This window comes from Chiloscyllium punctatum, chromosome 9 (assembly GCF_047496795.1).
Source record: "Chiloscyllium punctatum isolate Juve2018m chromosome 9, sChiPun1.3, whole genome shotgun sequence".
Classification (NCBI taxonomy): domain Eukaryota; kingdom Metazoa; phylum Chordata; class Chondrichthyes; order Orectolobiformes; family Hemiscylliidae; genus Chiloscyllium; species Chiloscyllium punctatum.
In genome coordinates, this window is record NC_092747.1 from 34,294,200 (window position 1) to 34,311,907 (window position 17,708).

A 17,708-nucleotide genomic window follows, 5' to 3' on the forward strand; every position below is an offset into this window, starting at 1 on the left:
TATCTAAAATATGTGAACAAACAAAAATGGACATTTGCTCCTACTAGTCTTTGCCAGTTTTTAGGCTCTACTCTAGCCTCCTCCCATCTTCAATCATTTAATTCCATCAGCATAGTCCCTTATTCACTTCTCTCTCAAATTTGTATTTTGACTCCAATTAAACCACACCTTTCCAATTTGTCACAAATACTTCCTGTTGTAAGTGTTCTACACGGTTTTGATAAAAAAAATTGCTTCTGAATTTCCGATTTGATTTTGCGGTGATCACCTTTTGAGGGTTTCTAATTTGATTCCTCTGCCGAAGTGGAAATACATGTACTGCCTATTCTTAATAAAACATCCCATAATTTTAAAGACCACTATTTGGTCATTCCTCAAGCTTTCTACTTTCAACAGAAAAGAAATCCAATCCTGACCTCCTACTTCAGATTTTGTTAATAGAGACCTACTTGAAAAGAACTATACTTTTAAAATGCCTTGTTGAGACCAGCACTGATTTCAAAAAAATTTGGGGAGTGGAAATGTCAAACATGATGAAAATGATTAGATGGTATATAAGTATTTTGAATGTTAAATAAAATTAACACACTTGTGGAATAGTTCGCTAGAATTAACTGACAGCAATTATTAGAAATCAGGTGTAGCCTAGTTTTAAGTTAAGTGCACATCATGAGCAACTCATGAAGTATTACATAAAGCATGGAAGTTTTACAATTTTACTTTGTTTATTTTACAAGCTATACCACAACCTGTAGTACATTTGCCCCAAGGGGTAAAAAAAACACTAAAAATCTTTAAGTACACTGTATTTGCTGGTCAAACAAATGTTTTAAAAATAATAAATCTGATCTTGCAACATATTTTTCTTCCTCAGATTTTGCTTAAAGGTATTGCAATTCCTAAATCAAATTGAAGGAAAAAAAACCCACATCAATTAAATCATTTGAAGAACAATAACAGAGGAAGGAAGCAATGGATATGTCATGCAGTACCTCAAGTCTCTGCCAATATAAGAAACGGTTCTAAGTTTTGATATGTGCAACCACACGATGGATCTCGACGATGTACATCTTAAAAGAGACAAATGCACTCTACTTGGTTATCTCACCTTGGGAGTCATGAGATGCACAATGCATATTTGCATAATGCTCATCACAACAGGCATCAAACATGAAGGGAAATTTCTGATGTCGGTAACCAACTGCAAGTATCACAACATTATCAAACTATTTTAACTCTGCAATCAAATTCAGCAGCTTCATTAATGTCATCCCATCTGTCATAGGTCAGAAGTGAGATGTTCAAGTAACATTTGCACACAGGGCAGGTCATCTGCAACATGAAAGATTCTTACCATTTCCCAACATTCAATGGCCTCACCATCATCTAATTCTCCAAATATCCACATCCTATCATTGACTAGAAACTGCCATCAACCATATGAATATTGTGATTCCATGACCAGGTCAGAAATTAGGAATTCTGCAGAAACTAACTCACCTAACTCCCCAAAACCTTTCACCATTAAAATAGCCCAAGTCAAGACTATCTCCACTTGCCTAGATACATGCAGCTTCAAAGCATTAAAGAAGCTGGACACAATGCAGGTCAAAGTAGCCCAACTGAGTGAAACTCCATCTACCACTTCACAATTCCCGCCATTTACTACTGATGTTCAGTGACGGAAGTACTTACCCTGCACAGCACGCTGCATCAAACCACAAAAGTTCCTCGACAACAACTTCCAAACCTACAAATATAGCCAGAAAGGCAACAATAGTAGATGCAAGTGATCACCACAACCTACAAGTTCCCCTCTCAGCCACACACCATCCTGACTTGGAAGTATATTACTCCCCCTTCAATGGCAATTAGGGTGTAGGTGTCCACCTATTCCGATGAAAGAAAAACAAAACCCTCACTAACCCTACATTCCAGTGCACATTCTCCATCATTTATGATTGATTCTTCAATCTGCATTGTCCTACATTGTTTCATCCACATGACTATCTGGCTGGAATAGGACTGAACATTAGACTGAAATGAAAAATATGAAATATTTGGACCACTTTTTCCCAATACAACACCTGGCAACATCAACACCAACACCAACATATTCCAAGCCACTCAATCTGGTGTGCCAGGGATTTGAGTCATCAACAAACCAAGGACAGGAGATTTTCTTAACTATAGGTCATTAGTGACCCAGTTGAGTTTATGACAACATTATAGTCCCTTTCAGTAAGCCCAGCTTCTTTATTTTCAGATTCTTATCCAAATTTAACAATCAAAACTGATGGAGATCATCGTCATCAGCTTTGAGTTGCTTCCAAAAACTCTGTGCATGTAAATTTATTATATATGTAATCACAATAACCAATCACAAAAAGTACTGAATTTATTTTTGTAAATGAGGAAACCCGTTTTAAAGTATTCATATTCAATGGCAGTACTTCCTGCAATTGATCCACTGTGATTACTACCACAGACTTGTCATGCAACAGTAGATCCAAAATTACCACTGCAGTTTTGGATTTAAAATCAAGGTGCATTTAGGTATGAAGAAAACCAGCAAGTAATACAGCTTTACACAAACATTTTTCTTCACATCAGAAACCTACATTCCAAAAAAGAATGCAATCTAGCCTTTGAGCTCCTAGATACATTTTTACTAAGGTCTCAACATTGCACCTAGAAAACTGCCAGTACTCAGTACTTAGAGCAGATCTTCCAAAAAAAAAGAAATATTTTTCACTGATAATTTTCAAAAGTTGATTTCCAAATATAGTCTTTAATTACTACAGCAAAAATAATATATCATCATGTCACCACTGACATAATTTGAATGTTATAAAGTTGATGCATTTGTCTGGTGAATCTGGTCATTTTAAGATGAATTCTTAAATATGGAATAATCCAAATATTGCTAACAAGCAAAACATGCCATCAAAGCTTCTCCCAAAATGCATTACCTCACATTTCTCAACTAGTTGAGAATAATGTAGAGAAATTGATGTCAAGGAAATTACAGAGAAACAATTAAATATCTAATTACGGAGAAGTGTTAACTCTTGCCCTTAATGAGGACGAAAGCAAGAATTTGCAATAAATCACAATAATTTATACCACAAAAGGAAAGGGTGCTGATTGATTGGCAAGTCAATTTGTAACTTGCCCAGTCATTGACAAAGAAAACAATAAGGAACTACAGGCTTCAAAAGCTCTCAGGCAAATGAGAGAAAAAAAAATGCAGGGTTTGAACATATTTCTTTTCTTTACAAAGAATAAATCCTTACATATGAATGTTTTCCACTTCTAATAAGCATAAATGAGCTACAGCACAAATTTTGCATTCTTGCCTTTGTCTTAATGTAACAAAATGAAAAGCTTCAACAAAATATCTCTTTTCAGCAATTTTCAACTTCTGTTCGATCAAATGATTGAACACAATCAAGATGGTTTCATCTTTCCTCATGCTATAATGAAGTCCAAGTGGACAGCACTTCCTTCCAAGCCATTATATCCGATGAAAGATGTGGCATCCAGAATTTTTCTGCGTATTCCAGACTCTGGTCTAACCAGAGTCTTGTAAATCTACAGCATAATGTCTACTTTCATGTACTACAGATATCCAGACAAAGGCCACATTCTTAATGAAATGTCTCCGAAAAAAATCAAACATGCATTATAACTAAATGATCAGTGTATATAAAACCCAAATCTCTGGATCTCATTGCTTGCAACATCTCACCATTTAATAAGTACTCTGTCCTCCCCTTTTACATCAAAATTGGATAACTTCATTTGCCTTTTCGCTAAAGTTTTGCCTATTCACGTAATCTCTTAATATCTTTTCATAATGTTTTGATCTGCCCTGCTTACAGTGCCACCCGCACAAAACACTGAAAAGAATCAAGACTGATTTGACGAACTTCTATTCTAACGTTGATTAGTTCTCTTTATCTTTAAAGAGTACATTCTTTGTAATTATTCTAACTCCGATTTATGATAGTGACCAATTTCTAAGATGCTTCTCAGCATTTACTTGTTCCAGCTGCTAACCACTTTGTTTGTCATCGACTTACTTTCTTCATTTCTTTCAGTCATCATGGCTCATCCTTTTTACATTAATTATCATTCTATCCAATAGGATCTGTAGACTATGCTGTGGTAGCCAATAGCTCCGGGACATCATTAAAGATCACCCCTTTCACCAATTGGCCTCCTAATTTGGCAACATTCTGTGCTTCTTTTATCACAACTTCTATACCAATGTCAAAGAGAAATGGTGTTACTAGATGGCGTCTTTCAGCCCATACCCAATTACAACAGGCAGTTTTACTAAATAGTGCCCTGATTTAGCAGACTGCCCAATGTACAGTGCTGCAATTCATATTTAGCCTAAGCAATCTGATTACCTGCAATTCTTTCAACAGCTTTGACTAGTTTTAGGTTTTTGTAGTTCGATGGTAGCACCCCATCCCTGGTCCAGAAGGTCCAGTTTCAAGTTCCAGATGCCACAGAGATGTTTCATAAGATGGCCAAACAACTCAATTCTAAATGGCTCCTTGAATCTTTAACAATTGTGTGCGTGTGCACGAAGCTATCCACATTCGCCCAATTCTGCACTTAAGTATTCCTGATTCTAATCTCTGATCATTGCTAGCTGTGGCTTCTGCTACCTCAGCTCTGAACTCTGCAATTACTGTCCTAAACTATTCTACCTCTCTACCTCACTTTCGCCCTAAAAGATTTGCTCTTTGGCCAAGTTGTTGGCCATTTGCCCTAACATTTCCTTATATGATTTGGTCTCCAAATTTTATTTCAGAATACTATTGTCAAGGCTGTGGGATCTTTTATTTCATCAAAGGAACTATAAAAATACAAGCTGCTGTTGCTAACAAGGAAAGGTTGTCCCTTCAAGTAGAGGAAAAGTAGGTTTCCTCCTTTGATTCCTTCTACTACTCATTTTTTCTGCATTGTCGCCACAGCATTCATCATTTGCAATACTTAAAAAAACTTCTCTACTTTCAACATTTATCTATTTAAAAAGTCTGTGCCTTCCTTTATCCCACATATACATCTGTAATTAATTCTTTCCAATTAATACTGGGCAATGTCACCTTTCATTCCATCAAAACTGGTTAATTTCAAAATCAACGTCTTTCAGCTATAACTCTTCTGGCCAGGATACTGCATTATTTTACAAATATTAGCCTAACTACAGTTCATTTGCTTTTCTTGCTTAATTTTATAAGACCAAGTTTATGACTGCAGTCTTCCTCACTGAACATGGAACATACTGATTACTGGCACGAATCAGTTCGCCTTCCAATTCTGGTCATAAATCTTTGTCTTACCACAGTCTGAGATTATCGTCTCCAATAATTATTTTGCTAGTACTGTGGGCATTTCATATCGAAAGACTTCAACCTTCAATTCAGATTTTACCCACACAGGTTCATACAATGAACCTTTGTGATTTTTATATGCAGTAATTATGAAGGCTTTTGTCAACTATATCATTTTATCAATCCTTTTCAGAACAACAATCAGTGAAAATTCCACGGTTCAGCTCAATTGGCACCACAGGAGAAAGAGAAAGCATCTTACTGGTGAATGCATATTTCAAGTTCCTTATAAGGTTATTTTAGGAAAGTCAAAATATCTAAGAATATGATTTGTCATATTTTCAGTATTTCCTATTCCTTTACAGTTACAAACTATATTTCTAGTCTGCCCAAACTTACAAACAGCCTTTTCATCTTCATTGTTTTTAAACCAAAATATAACCAATTTAATACAATAGAATTAAGAGTGCAGCAGAACGTATGAACAAGTTAATTTGGATAATATGATACTAATTTGAAGAATATGATAAGTTCATCGCTTTTATTTTTCAATGCTCTATAAATAAGCAATTGTGTATTGGAACCCAAAGCAAAGATAAACCTGGTAACTACTAACACCACACCTTCGACTAAACCATTCTGAAACACATTTTTGCATTAGTTACAATATATGCAAGTCCCAGGTTTGAAGACTGATCTAAAAACAGCTCTATTCTCAGCACTCTCTTGACTTACATTTGTAACTTCAATTTTTAACTTCTATTTGAATTTCAAGCTTTCCATCACAACCCCTGTTAAGCTCTACATAAACTTCAAGATGGTACCTCATCGTTCAATGCTCCAAAGTACAGAAGAGGCAGATAGAAAACTGGGCAGAGTTTTACTTCCAGGTCACCATGAAGCCACCTTGCTAAAAATGCATGCACGGTCATCAGGTGCAGAAAGGACGTCCTTGGCATCGATGCCCTACAGTCGAATAGCCCACCGATACTCACCGTATAGGCTCACACATGAAGAATAGACCCTTGGGTGAGGTACCGGAGGGCTGCTGGTGCCTGTGGAACCATACCCCAGCATGAGTCACCACCTTCAGGAGAGGAGAGAAGGGGAGAAAATTGGGAAAAAAAATTCTTTAGCTTTACTCCGTGTCAACATCGGAAGAGTAAAGTCTCACCATGTGACAACTACACACGAATCACAGGCAGTGCATTAGCACATGTAGGCTTGCCTCAACAAAAATCTTTCAGAAGTTTTAGATCCAACCCTACCAATCACTCAACCCTACCTGCCAACACTTGAAAATGAGTTGAACCAAATCACTGGATAAATAAGGTTAACAGCTTGTAATAAGATGATCTTTCGTCTTAACATGATGGAAGAAAATCACCCATTGATTGCGGAACAGTAGAAAAAATGTGTCATGGATGTCAGCTGATCAGACTATCTCCACCCTACCAGCTGAGGAAGGCTTTGAGACAGCTTTATTGGGAGACAAAAGTCAAAGGAATTGCGCATAATAAGTAAATCACGAATCAGTAACACTTGAGCACAAGACAATTCTAATCAATCATTGATATCAAAATAAGCCATTGCAAGCTTATTTCAGCACATAGACTCAGTCATGGAGAACACACATGATCAAGTTATGTTCAATGACTTTGGAAATGTTGCTCTTCAGCTTGTAGTTTGAAATCAATATCTGTCAAGAATGACATAATTCTGGCAAACACTTTTTCATTCAATTACAGGTACTACATTTCATGCCCAGAGCAGAATGAACAAAATCAAATTGACTAGAAAATCAAGTTTTTAAATGGTGCTGATTGAGGAATAAATGTTAGCTATAACTTCAGGGATACGTTTTCTGCTGTTCATCAAAATGATGTTGTGGGATCTTTTAAGTCCACCTGAGACAGCAATGGGGCCAGTTTAACATCTCATCAAAAACATGGAACATCTGAACGTGCAGTATTCCTTAATAATCACGAAGTGTCAGCCAAGATTTCTGCATCAAAGTCTCTGGAGTGGGACTTAACCTTTGTGTCAGAACCCAGAGTTAAGACTACCACCAACTTAGCCACAGTTAACACATCATAAGCTTACGCTTTATTATATTGCTCTTTAAAATGAGCTATGGGCTGATCCTTTCAGTTCCTAGCAAAACCAGTTTCCTGAATGTGATTTAAATTGAATGTTCTGCATGCTAAATGATGGGAAACTGCATGCTGAATGTTCCCACCTCCAGTTCCATGTGTTAATAAAGCTCCTATCTGTCTCATTCACGTTTCCACTGCTTACCCCAATATCTACTGGGGACATTAACAGTATGCAAAATGGAGAGGGGTCAGTTGAGATGGATAACTGCTCAACAATTTCTTGCCTTTTGACATTCTGCTTCTGACATTGCTCCATTTATTCATTTCTCATGGACAATTGCTAGAAATAATATTTTGTAAGCTCTTGGAGAATTTAAACCAAAGGGAAATATTTTCAAATTCACTTCACATCACTTAGCTATTTTGTTGTCACTAGTTCAAAACTATAAATGGCCTAAACCCACTAATCAAAAGCCAATATGGATGATTTCACACCAAAATTATATCACATGATGTGTTAGTTTCTTATTAACTATATTAGAATAGATTTTTCAAGCTTCTTTCTTTCCAGGTGATTCACGTTTTGAGTGCATTTCTTGCTCTCAGTCAGCACCTATCATGCTAATTAAAAATCTTCTAAGAGACTGCAACAATCACTTGTATATAGAAACAAACAGAAGCTCACAGTTACAAAACAACATTTTAAACCTGCTCATGCTTATGTCATCCTAACAGCAACTTGTAATTTGCATTATGCCTTTAATGTTGTAAATGTTTTGGGGACAGGGTGCCAAAATGGTAAGGTAACTTGGACTGATAATCCAAAGACCCAGTCTTATATTCTAGGGACACTGATTCAAATCCATGAATTAATGAATCTACAATTAAGAACTAAACTCAAAATGGTGATCATGAAACTATCAATAATGTTATAAAAACCCACCTGGTTCACCCATGCTTTTTTCAGGAGGCCATCTGCCATCCTTACCTGAACTAACTTACATGTGACTCTAGACTCACAGCAATGTGGTTGACTCAAATGTCCTCTGGAAAGGCCTAGCAAACTTTTCAGTTGTGGTAATTAGGGATGGGCAACACCTGTGCCGTGAAGACCAGATTCCATTGAAGAATATATATAGTGCTTCATGAGCATTATCAAACAAAACTTGACATCAAGCCACACAAGGAGATGTTCGAACAGGTGACCAAGCACTTGGTCAAAGAAGCATCTTAAAGGAAGGAGAAAATGCAAACAGGCATGGAGGATTAGGGAAGACATTTCAAACATTAAGCTCTGCAGGTCAGCCACCAATTGTGGAACATGAAAAGTCAGAATATGCAAGAGGCCAGAACTGAAGGATTGCAGAGATCTTAAACAGTTTTAGGATGTTATAAAAGCAGTGAGTACAAGCCATGGAAGATTTGAAAACAAGAATAAAAATTCAAAAATCAAAGCATTGCCAGAAAGGGAACCAAACATACACCAGAAACAATGTGATGGGCATGGAGCATGTTCAGCTTAAAGCAACAGAGGTCTGGATGAACACAAGTTTACAAATGGCGCAAAGTCACAGACTGCCCAAAAGTATTAGAATCATTGGACCTCGAGTAATAAAGACTTTGCTGAGAACTTAATTAACAGAAAAACAGTGACAATAGAAATATTTTAATATTAGGTTTCTTTGGCATTTTCACTACAAGTATTCCGACTAAATTGATGCAAGTCAGATTCATTTCATAAAAATATTAGTAACTCAATTTTGTTAATATAAACTTTCATTGCAAAAGAGGTTCAAGGGCTAAATGGACTACTCCACTTCCTATGTTCACACACTTCAGATGATTTTTTTAAAAAAGTAAATTTTCCATATCAACATTTACTTGCGTTTACAGGAAACTCTCTTATTGATGTTAAAATATCTTTCATTATGTTGAAAGTAAATCTAAGTTGCACTTCATAGCTGTTTCATTAAGTACATTCCAATTGTTGATCCAAATAAGAGAGTGTGATCAAGTATGTTCAGTTGGAACCAACAGTATAAGAATTTTGGAGAAGCAAATGAAACATTTCGGTTTACTGCAATGACTGTAATGTTCATAAAAAAGTTTCATATGATTCTTACCTTGTCCTTTGGAAGATATGCCACTGCAATCAGATGGATTAATTACCCAGTAGTAATATTTGAGAGTATGCATTAGTTGCAGCACAGTGCCTACTCTACGTATTGTACTATATATAGTAGCAGTGCCAATGAATTCAGCAGACAAGTAAGTATAAAGTGAAAGCTGCACCTGGAAATTAAACATAAAAGGTTATTTTACAACTGTTGGTATGGGATTAAAATGACAGATAAAACTTTACTCTCCATTTTTACTCCTACTTTGATGCCTATGTTCTCAGCCTTGTGTAGTATTTCAAAGAGGTTCAACCCAAGTTAAAGGATCAGTACCTCATGTGTCGATCAGGTATTTTGCAGCTTTCTGGGTTCAACATTAATTTCAACAATGTAAATCTATGTTTTGCCCTCATTCAGTTTCATTCAATTTGCAAATTTTGGCTCTACTCGCAGGTTTCCTTTTTAGTAACTTTTGGGCAGCAGCTACGAGTGATCATGTCTTCTGCAGTTTCTCTAGAATGTAGAACAGTACAGCACAGGAACAGGCCATTCGGTCCACCCTGTCTGTGCCGACGATACCATTCTAAACTAATCCACTCTGCCTGCTCATGGTCCCTATCCTTCTATTTCCTGCCTGTGTATGTGTCTAAATGCTTCTTAAAACATTGCTATCGTATCTGCTTCTACCATCTCCCTTGGCAGCATATTCCAGGTGCCATCTATGTAAAAAGTTTCATCGCATATCTCCTTTTAAACTTCTTCACTTCCACATTAACTCTTTGCCCCCTCATATTTGACATTTCCAACTTAGGAAAAAGACTGACTATGGACCCTATCCACACCTCTCATGATTTTATATACTTCTGTCAGTTCACCTCTGAGTTTACAATACTAGCGAAAACCATCCAAGTTTATCCAACCTCTCCTTACAGCTACTACATTCAAATCAAGGCAACATCCTGGTAAACTTCTTTCGCACCCTCACTAAAACTTCCATATCCTGAAATGTGGTGACCATAGATTTTGTTTCTTGACTGATTCAATTACTTTTACCTTTGGTTTTCACTACCAACCCTAGAGTTTTAAAAAAAAACTCCTGATTTCCAATCTTTAACAGGCCTTCTCTTTTTGCTCTCTCTCATTTTGCCTCCTTTCAAACACTTAAATCTATCCTATTGCTAACTTTTGTCAGTTCTGATAAATACTTTTATCAATCTGAAGCTGTTTCTCTCATAAAGACCTATCATCAATTTCCAGCATCTTTGTTCTTTATTTCTGCTTGAAAATATCCTTGCATATTTATATGCATTTGCATAATTCCTTTAGTAGTGAAAGATTGCAACGTGCTTCACTGGATCATAGGCAGTTAAAAATTAGCACCTCGGTAAAGACAGATACACTTAATTACATTTAATTGTTGAAAAGCTTTATAACAGAGGTACATTTTAAGGAGCAATTAAAAAGGAGAAGCACTAGGGTGGGATGAGTGATTGAAGGAGGAATGCCAGAGCTTATTGCTGAGATGGTTGAAGGAATAGATACTAAAACACAAGACGTGAGGGGATGGATAAAAAGCTGGAGTTGGAGTCATCGTTTCTAAGGTTAGTACAAGGTATGAAGATAGAGGAATGAAACTATGGATGAGAATTTTTTTTTATTTATAGGATGTGGGCATCACTGCAAGATCAGCACTTATTGCCATACTAGTTATCCTTGGGGAGGATGGTGGCGAGCTGCCTTCTTGAATTGCTGCAGTCCATGTTCAGTAGGTAGACCCACAATTCCAGTGGGGAGGAGGTTCTGCAGAGATGTCATGGAACTGAGATTTCTGACCTCCAACAATCACAACCATCTTCCTTTGAGCCTGTTATGACTCCAACCAGTGGGCAGCACCCTCTCCCCCACCCCCCGGTTCCTGTGAAGTCCAGTTTTACTTGGGCTCCTTGATGTCACACTCCATTAAATGCAGCCTTAATGTAAACGGCAGTCACACTTCCCTCATCTTTGGAATTTAGGTATTTTATTCATGTTTCAACCAAAGCAGTAATGAGGTAAGGAGCTAAGTGGCCTTGGCAGAACTCAAGATGTGTGAGCAAGTAGCTGCTTGATAGCACTTGATAACACCTTCTATCACTTTACTGCTAATGCAGGCAAGAGTTAACAATGGACTGTGTACAAGGATATGCTTTTTGTTACATGCTCAGGGTCATGACCACAATTAATAAAAGCACTGACACATAAAGTAACAAGTTTGATCAATTCAGTGATATGCATGCCTCAGTCAGAGCGGACAAGTACATCAGAACACAGGAAGCACCCCTAAATTTAAAAAAAAGCTGAAGAGGTTTGTTGCATAAATATAAAGGAATGTAGGGACAAACCAGAGAAAAAGGAGTTGCAAGCCTTGTACTACTACAGACAGTGGGAAGAAAGGACCATCTGAACCATAAACAGATTCCTGAAGAAGGGCTCATGCCCGAAACGTCGATTCTCCTGCTCCTTGGATGCTGCCTGACCTGCTGTGCTTTTCCAGCAACACATTTTCAGCTCTGATCTCCAGTATCTGCAGTCCTCACTTTCTCCCATAAACAGATTGCCTTGATTTTTTAAATGTAACTTCTGTTGCTTAATAAATTATCCTGATTAAGTGGTTCCTTGCCCAAAATGTATTATTTCATATTTGGACCTCTTAACACAGTCTGACAACTCTGTGTTAAGGCTCACACATGACAAACTAGAGAGCTGAGGTCTCAAGTCTAAAACTCAACAAGCAATCAATTTCTCCATGCAGTGATTCAAGGAAGTTTTACCGACTATTAATCACAAGTTTTTAAAAAACAGACAAAAGAAAGCATTTCTCTGCAAATACAAAGTTTCCAAATATTTATAAAAAAACATACCTTTGCAGGGGTATGAATCCAGATTGCAGGATTAAACAGGATGTGATCACACAACTGTTTTAATAAAGGTGCTCCGTGGGTCAAACCATCCAGATATTTAGCAAAGGACAAAAACTGCTCCAGGACAGCTCGTGTAATATGAACTCTGGATGACTTTATGCAGAAAGAAGAAAAACCAGAAGATATAATAAATGATTGAATCTGCTTTTAAAATCATAATCATTACCTCCTGAACATAAATTGTAACCTTTTGAAACATCATGATTTGGGTCAATGTGAAAATTTTCCACTGCTATGCCATTCAACATAACTATCTTGACAATATCTACACATTAAGACAATCTTATTCAGCAGCAAATATTTAGCTATTACATCAACATGTGAAAATACAAAATTTGTCTACCATGTTTTGAAAAGATTTTGTTTAATCCTTAAAGAAAGGAGCATTGCCATAGCTCTCCTACAAAAATACTTGGAATAGGTTTTAAATTCTATTGAATATCACTACTATTATTGAAATAATATACGTTTTCATTCAATATTATTCAAAATTACTTCAAAAAATCAGAACTCAACTTTTTCAAATTAGTTACTTTTGTAAATAATTAACTGTCAAAGTTGAAATATTGTTATGTATCCTCTTGTCTGAATATCACAAAAAAAGCATCAATTTAGCTTAATTTATCAAGTTCAACCAGATATACTTTTGCTTTTAAATGAAGATTTCTTTTGTTTCTTGAAAACTTACCTTTTCTAAGAGGTAGCCAATTACCAAGAAACCTTTTCCACCCAACATTTGCTCTTGCATGGCCACTGAACTCTTTAGTAGCTCAACTAGAAAGGCTAGAAGGGTTGCACTGCACAAAAAAAAAGGAGAAATTTCAAAGAAATACTGTTGCTTTTTTTTTGCATTCATACATAGTTCAACATATGCTCTTGCTTGACATTGATTGCTTTAGGAACAAAATTATTGAAATTAATTTTAAAATCACTATGGGAGATCTTCCACCGTTTCCACAAAGAATTTGGCACTTAAATTCGATAATTACCACCAAGTGAATCGCACACTTATGAGCAGCAGAAATACAAAAGCTGAGTTTATACACAGGTAGTTCTCCTAGAATGCCGTAGTTGCATTCCAGCGAAACATCGCTTAATAAAAAGAACGGAGGCTGAGAAAAGTGAGCTTGGGGCAGACTAGCAAAAAAATATCACGCACAATTACTCAAATATCAGCTAAAAGTCTAACACAAAAGCATAGCACAGCCTAAATAAAAGGTTGAAATGATATTTATTAATGAAACAAAAGTAAACTTAACACAATACACTTTAAAAATATAACAAAGCTCCTCTCAGTACAGTACTTCTCACAGAAAGATGCTGCGGCAGCAGCTGACATCAGCGCATGCGCAGTATTGTCACGAAGACCAGCGCTGACATGCGCAGTATGGGTGTGGAGACTTCAGCGCGGACATCAGCGCATGCGCAGGACATCACGAAGGCCGGTGCCAACATCGTGCAGGCTCCAAATGGCACAGACATCGGCACATGCGCAGAACAGCCCAGACATCAGCATGAGCATAGAATGAAGTGCGTGAACCAATCCGCCCTGGAATCAAGCTGCTGTGAACAGAACTATTCTCGAAAATACTGATTACTAATTTTTCAACCATGTTATAGACGAATCATGCTGCCGAAACACACATTATACCAGAACCACCTGCATTTCTGCGCTGTGGGTGAAGGCATAAAGGCAAATTAGCTAAATTGTGATGTTAAATATGCCATTTTCATACCACCTTTGGCAAGATGTTCAAAAGATAAATTCTATTAGCAATTCACTATGGGAAGAGTGTGATGAAAATAAACAAAAAAAGCAATCTCAAAAGAAAGTGAGTTAGCTACAACAATCACATCAGGTGATACTGCAGAAACCCTTCACGTCACAACATAAGTGAAAACAGCTAAAATTATGGCCCGGATATCCCGAAGAATGGCATTCATAGTCACATTGCCACTCTGCTCCTATTTTTTTCCCAATCCTGTGATTACTAGCTCTGAATTCTGATCCTACCGCTCCAGAAATGCACAACATTCATAGAACGAACACAATTTTCCAGTCTTGCTTGATTGTTGGGAGAAAGCAAACCATGGCCCCTTTAGCAGCAGTCAGTGTCAGTCTTCTGAGACTTAACTGTCCAATAGCACAGCCAATCTCTGTGACAACAACTATGAAACAGTGAATTCATTAGACACGAGTGTTCAGGTGGCACTTGTTTAAGGGATTTGGTTGGCAGGTAGGTAGACTACCAGCAAAGTGATGAAGAATAGCAGGCAGAAGGATGTCAGGTCTGTGGGGGGGGGGGGTAAGGATATTGGGCTGGCACTGGAGTCGGAGCTGACAGTGGCCAAGGGGAGTGGCATAGCCAGCAGGCAAGCAAGAATCGGGGCTTAGGCCAGCAGCAATGGGACTGTCAGATAGTTGTGGTTGTCAGAGGTCCAAGAGGGCACTGTGTTAAATCAGGAGGCACAGTCAGGCATGTTTAGTGACTTGGAGAGTCTATTGATTAGCTTTACGAAAGTTAGACTAGGTTTTTGATCACTTGCCTTTTCCAGGCTAACTACTAACCTCATCGAAGTGGAATACGTAGAAAGATCTGGCTTTAAAAAAAATTGGAGAGTTCCAAAGGCAGGGAAATTGCATTGCTCCAAAACTATCTGCTAATCAGAATATTTTGGCATAAGTTTCTAATGTTGTGTAACTAAGTGCTTTACTTTGCAAAGAATCAAAAAATGTATGCATAGTAATTTAAATGCAATTGCAACTTGGAATGCCAAAATTTGAAGGGAGTTGTGCAAATACATTTATCAGACTTTTGGATCAGACTGTTCTGCTGGCAGTCATGATGCCAGGACCCTCGCATGCACTGAAAGAACTGCCCAGGAAATTGAAATTTCTGCTGGGCAGTTCCCTTCATCCCTGAAATCCCCTGAAAGTCTCCATTTAAATCAGAGACTTCAGAGGATTCCTAGGTAATCAAGTAAAATAGTTATTCAGGAAACATTAGGCAATGAAATAGTCCAACAACTGAGGTGCTATTCAACAAGTCCATACCCACCTCACACATCAACTACAACTCCTTGAAGATCCTGACCAAAACACCCCCAAGGACTGGACATATCCCAGAACCCCCAACCTGACATTCTACCCAGTCTTCAGCTGCCACCCTACTTACCTAGTATCCTACCCTCCCAGGCTCCATTATGCAAAGTCAACTACTTACAAATTATTACTTAGTAACAGAGTTATTTTCTGCCACTTGTTGCTTGAATTTTTTTAGGAAGCTTTTCAAAGCTTGCTAAAAGTTTCAATAGTCTGCAAGGTTTTGCAGATTCTGAAAGTTTTTTTAAAAAATGATTTAAAGGCGTATACACAATCTTGTTGCTTTCAGACAGAAGTGACCGAGTGTGATTGCTTCTTTACATTAAGCACAGCTGGAAGCAGGGAACACAGGCCAAACAAAGAAGGTAGCAGTTCAATTTTGCATGGTACAAAAGTTGCAGGTGGAATTGAAGGGTGTGGGGTTTGGGGGGTGGAGGGCGGAGACAAGAGGGGAGTCATTTTAATACTGATAAAGAAAACCATCACTGCAGTAATGAGGGAAGATGTTGTAGAAGGCTCTTCAAAAGAAGCTGTCTGGGTAGAGGTTAGACATAAAACAAAAAGGGTGATTACTTTGCTGGGCTTACACTGCAGTGCTAGGACCCTTGCTGTTTACTATTTACATTAATGACTTGGATTTGAATGTAGAAGTTTTAATTAGTAAATTTACAGATGACACAAAACTTTGTGGTGCTTTTGATACAGGAGAAGATGGTTTCAGCTACAGTCTAATATTAATCAGCTGGCGAACTGGGCAGAGCAATAGCAGATGGAATTTAATCCCAGTTAGTGTGGGGTGATGTATTTTGAGAGGTTTAATAGGCGCAGGACATACGAAGTTGAATGGAAAGTCCCTAGGGAGTAAGGAGGAACAAATGAACCTTAATGTGCAAATCCATAGATCCCTTAAGGTGTCAGCACAGGTAGACAGGGTGGTGAAGGAGGCATAAAGAATGCTTGCTTTCATTTGCTAGGATGTTGAACACAGGAGCAAGGAAGTCTTGTTCCGATTTTATAGACCACTGCTCAGGCCACAGATGGAATACTTTACGCAGTACTGGCTGCCACATTGTCAGAAGGACGTGACTGTACTGGAAAAGTTGCAGAGGAGATTCACCAAGATACTGCTTGGTATGAAAATTTTCAGTTAGGAGAAGAGACTGGATAGGCTGGAATTATTTTCCTTAGAGCAGAGAAGGCTATACAATATTATGAGGGGTATAGGCTGAGTAGATCATGAGAATCTTGCCCCATGGCAGACGCATGTAAGACCAGAGGGCATAAGTATAAAGTGAGAAGCAAGTGGTTGAGAGAAGATTAGAGAAAGAATTTTTTCACCAGTGGATGATACAAATATGAAGTGTGCTCCTGAGAAGACCATGGAGGCGGGTGCTCTCACAACATTGAAGAAACATCTGGATGAGTACATAAAATGATTGGGCATAGTCGGCTATGGACAACTGAAGGTAAATGGGATTCATGTAGTTTGGTATTCATTGGTCGGCATAGACATGGTGGGTTGAAAGTCCCATTTCTATGCTTTATCCCCCTCCCACTCTGAAATGAAAGGGGGACTCTCAGCAGAAGATCACATTCACATGGAATGACACAATGCAGGAGTAGATATAGAGTGTTGAATCATTTTTCAATCAATAATTTTGATTTAAGTAATGGATTCACTTATACTTTGTTTAATAGTACATAAGGGGAGATGGTGGAGAAGCATTAATATCACTGGAGTAATAATCCAGAACCCCAGGCTCATGGTCTCAATTGACAGGTTTAAATTCCACCATGGCAGATAGTGAAATTTGAAATCAATAAAACTCTAGAATAAAAAGCTATCAAAATGATGACCACATTATTTTCTCATAAAAACCCATCTGGTTCATTAATCTCCTTTGGGGAAGGAAATCGGTGATCCTTACCTAGCCTGGCATGCATGTGACTCCTTCACCGCCCTCTCAGCGGTTAGGGATGGGCAAAAAGCCCGAGTAATGTCACCACTCAGCCTCCTACACGCTAGTGAAAAACATCCCAGTCTTTCAAGTCTATTTTAGATCTCAAACCCTCCATTCCCA

The 17,708-nt window shown here is 37.8% G+C and overlaps 1 protein-coding gene across 1 annotated transcript in view; it reads right to left on the reverse strand.

Annotated features, from left to right (window-relative positions):
• Positions 1 to 17,708, reverse strand: part of nbeaa (neurobeachin a) — a 913,644-nt gene that overhangs the window by 755,714 nt on the left and 140,222 nt on the right. The window contains exons 11-13 of the mRNA XM_072577218.1: positions 13,213 to 13,321; positions 12,465 to 12,617; positions 9,571 to 9,739 (exon numbers count right to left, since the gene is read on the reverse strand). Coding sequence (XP_072433319.1) covers positions 9,571 to 9,739; positions 12,465 to 12,617; positions 13,213 to 13,321 — 431 coding nt within the window. The remainder of the gene's footprint in view (positions 1 to 9,570; positions 9,740 to 12,464; positions 12,618 to 13,212; positions 13,322 to 17,708) is intronic.